General features: G+C 43.6%; 1 protein-coding gene across 2 annotated transcripts in view; it reads right to left on the reverse strand.

The window, feature by feature from the left end:
* The window catches only part of LOC113822490 (uncharacterized), a 13,540-nt gene that overhangs the window by 769 nt on the left and 7,771 nt on the right, over window positions 1-5,000 (reverse strand). The window contains exons 2-4 of one of the 2 annotated variants that reach the window (XM_070115923.1): window positions 2,250-5,000; window positions 661-798; window positions 312-491 (exon numbers count right to left, since the gene is read on the reverse strand). The exon at window positions 2,250-5,000 is cut by the window's right edge and continues 32 nt beyond it. In XM_070115923.1, the coding sequence (XP_069972024.1) occupies window positions 312-491; window positions 661-798; window positions 2,250-4,935 (3,004 nt within the window). In that variant the 5' untranslated portion in view covers window positions 4,936-5,000. Of the gene's footprint in view, window positions 1-311; window positions 492-660; window positions 799-2,174 lie in introns of those variants that run through there. The other variant, XM_070115924.1, reaches the window with a different exon arrangement.

Below are 5,000 nucleotides of genomic sequence, written 5' to 3' on the forward strand. Positions count from 1 at the left end.
TATATTGTTTTTCTTTTATTTACTACTCACCTGATTAATCTTACTTGTGCCAATACACTTTTGGAGTTTGGAAAGCATTACTTATTATTTTCGAAAGGCAACCTGATGAATCGGAGGATGCCAAAGCCCTGGGGTGAGTTGTCATTTTCTCCTTTAATGAAATTGGACGGAGTATAGTAAACAGGAAACCACCTACCGGAGGACGCCTGGAAACTCTGTCTACCGCAGTAGGGAAGAGACGCCTCCCATACCTGGTAGTAAAAGAGAAATCCTCCTGTTGCAGAAAAAAGGGAAGAAAGAGAGGAACCTACCACAGCACGGAGGGAACGTGACAAAGGCCTTCTCCGTCCGCGTGGTCAGGAGCTTCTGCAGGGCGTCACACACCCACAACCAGTGAGGGGGGGTGACCTGCCGCAAGTTCAGCTTCAAGAACCCCTCGTAAGGCAAGTCAAGCAGTGTGTCAGCCGGGGGACAATCCAGCAGGCATATATCTGAGAAGGAAGGGAATGGATGACAGAGGCAATGTTCACAGATTTCACAATTTTGAAACTAGAATTTTACAGCTATAATTCTCTTAATATTGATATTGTTGTCTCTAAGCTAGAATTGATTTAAACATTCCCATTCATACATATGTCACAACGGGCTAAGAACTCTTACTCAGGTTGTAAAGATACTTGAGATGTGGCAGCCTCCTTGCTAGAGCCCGCAGGCCTTCCCCGTCTGTTGTGACGTCTAATTGCAGAAGGACTTTTGGCAGGAGCTCCATCTCAACTTTCGTCAGGGATCCACTGAAGTCTGAAAAGGTGGGAGGCTCAGCATTCCTTCGTGACTGTTCAGACAAATTCTCGTCCAAATGGTAATGTACTTGTCTTTCATTTCCCTTTTACCGTGTTAGAGGAAGGGCGCATGTGACCAGCCCAACGCGAGGCTTCCATTACAAGAGCAACAGGCACAGAACCAACTCTTGCAGATGGAACAAATGGAACACTAAAGCTGGCGAATCAAAACCCTTATCTAATTATGGAACCGGTGTTGTCTTCCATTTTCCTATTTCTCTAGAGTCTTTGAACTTTGATCTACTGGGGAAATTTTGAAATATTACTCAATATTAAATGATTTCCTAAGTCCTTAGTGGGAAAATCAGCTCTTTCTATTTCGACTAGAGGCTTCTAAAGTCCAGTCCAACGGATCTGTAACACTGTCTAGAACCACATATTACACAATCATATCATCAAAATCACATGATTATACTGAATATTCATAGTGATGAGAATGTACCAGTTTCTACCAAAACAATTGATAAATGAATAAACACTCAATTCAGACAGTATAAACTCTGTATTGGCTGATTGGTAGCATTATAAAGATGAACTTGAAATTCAGTAAACACAAGGGTCTCAACTCTCAAACTGCCCTGATCTATAATTATTTGGGATTCCCCTTTTCCTTCTTAGAAATAGACCAAGCCATAAAGAAATAAAGATGAAACTGGGGCAAAGATGTCACATTATGTGTTGAGATCAGCATTGGACAAGGGCCTGCCTGGGGTGTGCAAACGGCAACAGCAGAATTCTCACCGCTAAAATTCGTACCTTTTCCCTCCATTGTTCTCCACATTTGCTTGAAGGAACTCTGGCCCCCAGCTGCACACATCACATGGTCCAGCAACATATTATGATAGATCAACAACCAGACAATGTAGGATTCCCAGGTTACTGACTTCCAAGCACACTCTTGGGATCTGAGATTTCAGAGACATGGTGTCCGAAATCCCAGATCACGGCGTTGGGCAAAGCAATTCAAACATGGGCCTATGCTAATTGGGGAGCCAGATGGACCACTCTTAAGATCTTTGGACCTTCAACCAAGCACTTTAACCTCACAGACACATTGCCTGCAGCACTCTGATAGTGCTGGTCGAGTTATGCAACATTCCTAACTACTTATTTTTAGAGTACCTACACAATGGAAAGGACTTTGGGAGGATGTTTTGATTCAAGGAATCTTTTCATTTACCAGAAGGAACTAATATTTTATGACCTGCAAAATTCACATGGCATGCAATCTTATTTCCAGTTTTACCAAATATAGAATTACGTAACAAAAAGAAAAGCTGGTAATTGTCTTTGTTGCTGATATAGTCAATATTTCTAAATAATCAATCAGCTTACCTCAACACAGAGATTTGTTAAAGATCCCCAGACAGGTCAGCCCAGTAACCTCTGTCCAGTGAAATGTGAACTCACCCAAGTCCCGAAGTTTCGGCAGGAGAGCAAGCCTCTTCAGCAAAGCCATCATCCCTTCCCCATCAGAATTGGTTTTCAGCTCCCTGAGGCTCTCTGGGAGGAATTCCATGCCCGAAGCTGACAAGGGGCCATTAAATTTAGTCAGTTGCGCCAAAGTTCCACGACAATTGAATATTTTGAGACAGGTCTCAGACATGTCCGTGTCCCAAATCGAACGTATGTGAAGCCTAATTCTGATGTCCTTTTTAGCCAATTGTTCGAGGGCGTAGATTTGCTGGTTTGGTCGCAGCTCTTCATCTTTCTTTTCTGTAAATATTTCCAAGGAGCAATGCTTCATGTGGTCTACCAGAGGCACAAGCTCTGGCAGATAATTCCCACCAATACTGAGAATTTCCCGTTCTCTCAGCAGCCCTGCGCACACTTCCACTACTTTTGGATGTTGCTCTGAAACCATTACCATTTGGAACATTCTGTCACACTCTTGTAGCGATAGTTGGTCAATGTATAAGATTAAACAAATAATAGCTGTTGCAACTTTGCCTAGTAGGTCTTTATGTGATACAGCTAAAATACGAGTGATATTAAACAAAATATCTACCAGTAATATTACACTCTCTGCTGGTATACTCATCCAGGACAGTCGTTTTGCTTCTTCAAAGCCGTCTGCATAAACCTGCAATATAGGATTGTTTTTCAGCATGAATTCTACGATCTCTTCATCAAAAGGCAGCGCCTTCATACAAATCTTTCTTCTTTTATCAATGTCAGTCAAAATCGGCATTTCGTGTAACTCTGCCATATCTGGTATCTGCATTTCTGACAGGCGCGTAGTTATGTAACCAGAAGCCCAGTATTCTTGGAACTGTTTGTGTGGGAAGGACCAAATCAAAGTGATAAAAAGACCCTGTCGGGATTTCTTTGAAACAAGAAATCCAGAAAATATTTCCTTGTATGGCAAATTTAGACTGCCACATTTTGCTTTCAACTTTTCTACTGTTTCTGACAACAGGTCATGTTCACGTGTCTTGAGACCTTGTAGAGCAACCGCCTTTTGGAACTCATGGTATTCTTGAACTTTTTCATCGACATCATCAATGCCTTTTCGCGCCAATCTTTCCCTGATCTTGTCCATCATAAGGGCAGTCAAATCCCCATAGATGTCTGGCGAGCTCTGACCAGGGGTCTCAACCTCACGTATGATTGCCAGTGTCAGGGTTAAGGGAATGTCTAGTTTCCCTTTTTCCAAATTAATGGTTTTCATATTTGTGACGATCTTCTCCTTCATCTCTTCTCTGCGGGTTGGATCCTGCACCAGCGCAGCCAGAGTGCTTTCGACAAAGTGCGGCCGATCTTCCCTCCGTATGCCTTTGATTTCAACATTAATCACCTGCCTTTTATTCTTCATTATCTGCGTCAGTTCTTTTGCACAGCCTGGTCTTGTCGTTATCACAATGCGCATGTTACCTGGGTAGCATAAGAGATCAGTTATGAGTTTCTTCGCCTTCTTGCTCACCTCATCATAACCATCCAGAAGAACAACAATGTTCATTGCAAGAAACAGATCAACAAAAACATCGGTAGTAAGTCCAGAGCCCTGAAATGTGTTCTGAACGAGACTTATGAGCAGGTCATTCCAACTGCTGATTGTGCAGCCACGGAGCTGCAAGTATAGTAGAAGTGAAGCGTCTTGAAGTCCTTCAATTTGCGAAGGATCTCTCACCCACATCTCCAGCATGTGCTTCAGCAGCGTGGTTTTCCCTATTCCTCCTTCGCCTGATATTATAATCACTTCAGGAAGGCGACCATTTCGCTGCTTAACCTGCAGCAGATTCTCGTGGGAAATGTCACTGGGTTGATGCTTCTGCTCCTGAGATGGCGACAGAGTGGACGTGTCTTCCACGATCACCAGGTTGGTGAAATTTAGACTGGGTTGGATTTTCAGATCCGGATACAGCCACTGTGCGAGAGTCACATCCCACAGTTGCGGGTAGAGATCATGAAGTTCCTGCCGACTGTCTCCTTCTATTTTGCTCCTAAGCGCTTCCTGAAACACCCTTATTTCTTGCTGTAGTTGTGGAAAGTTATTCAGATCACTACTTTCCAAAGGTTCTCTAACCCTTTGCAAAAGTCCTTGGAAATATTGCTTGATTTCCCATACCTGATCACGAAATATGTGGGGATGTATTCCACATCGGTTCCCAGTCAGTCTAAGGATTCTGGACAACAAACATTTGAGTTTTCTTAACTTTTTTAAGAGCTCCTCGTCCGACATCTCCTGGACATCATTTGTGTGTGCAATGTGGTTCCTCATCAATTTTAATTTATGAAGCAGATGTTCCAAGGGTTGACCCGAAGGTGGGGAAGTCCAAACAGGGTTACTGGGGCTAGCCAGTCCGCACATAAGTTGAAGAATATTGTAGAGAAGAGAGATGTCAAACTCCTTAAACGGGGCACCCTTTTCTAAAAGCGCCCTTTGTTCACTATTAAACTTCCGCTTATAGTCTGCTCTTGAGTTTCCCAAACTAAGGAAGTGAGTCTTAACACACGGCCCCCCTTGGTACAGCCACTCGACCGCCTGCACGAACACGGCGCGGCCCTTGGTGATCACAGCCACCTGGTACCGGAAGCCATTGACCGAGTGCCTTGTGAGGCGCGTTGACCTTGAGGGTTGCTGTTGTGTTGCCATCTTCTTGAGACTCTGTTCTTAGGGATTTTAAGGATCCGTTCTCACTACTTGTCCACGTCTTGGGT

This window comes from Penaeus vannamei, chromosome 38 (genome assembly GCF_042767895.1).
Source record: "Penaeus vannamei isolate JL-2024 chromosome 38, ASM4276789v1, whole genome shotgun sequence".
NCBI classification, from domain to species: domain Eukaryota; kingdom Metazoa; phylum Arthropoda; class Malacostraca; order Decapoda; family Penaeidae; genus Penaeus; species Penaeus vannamei.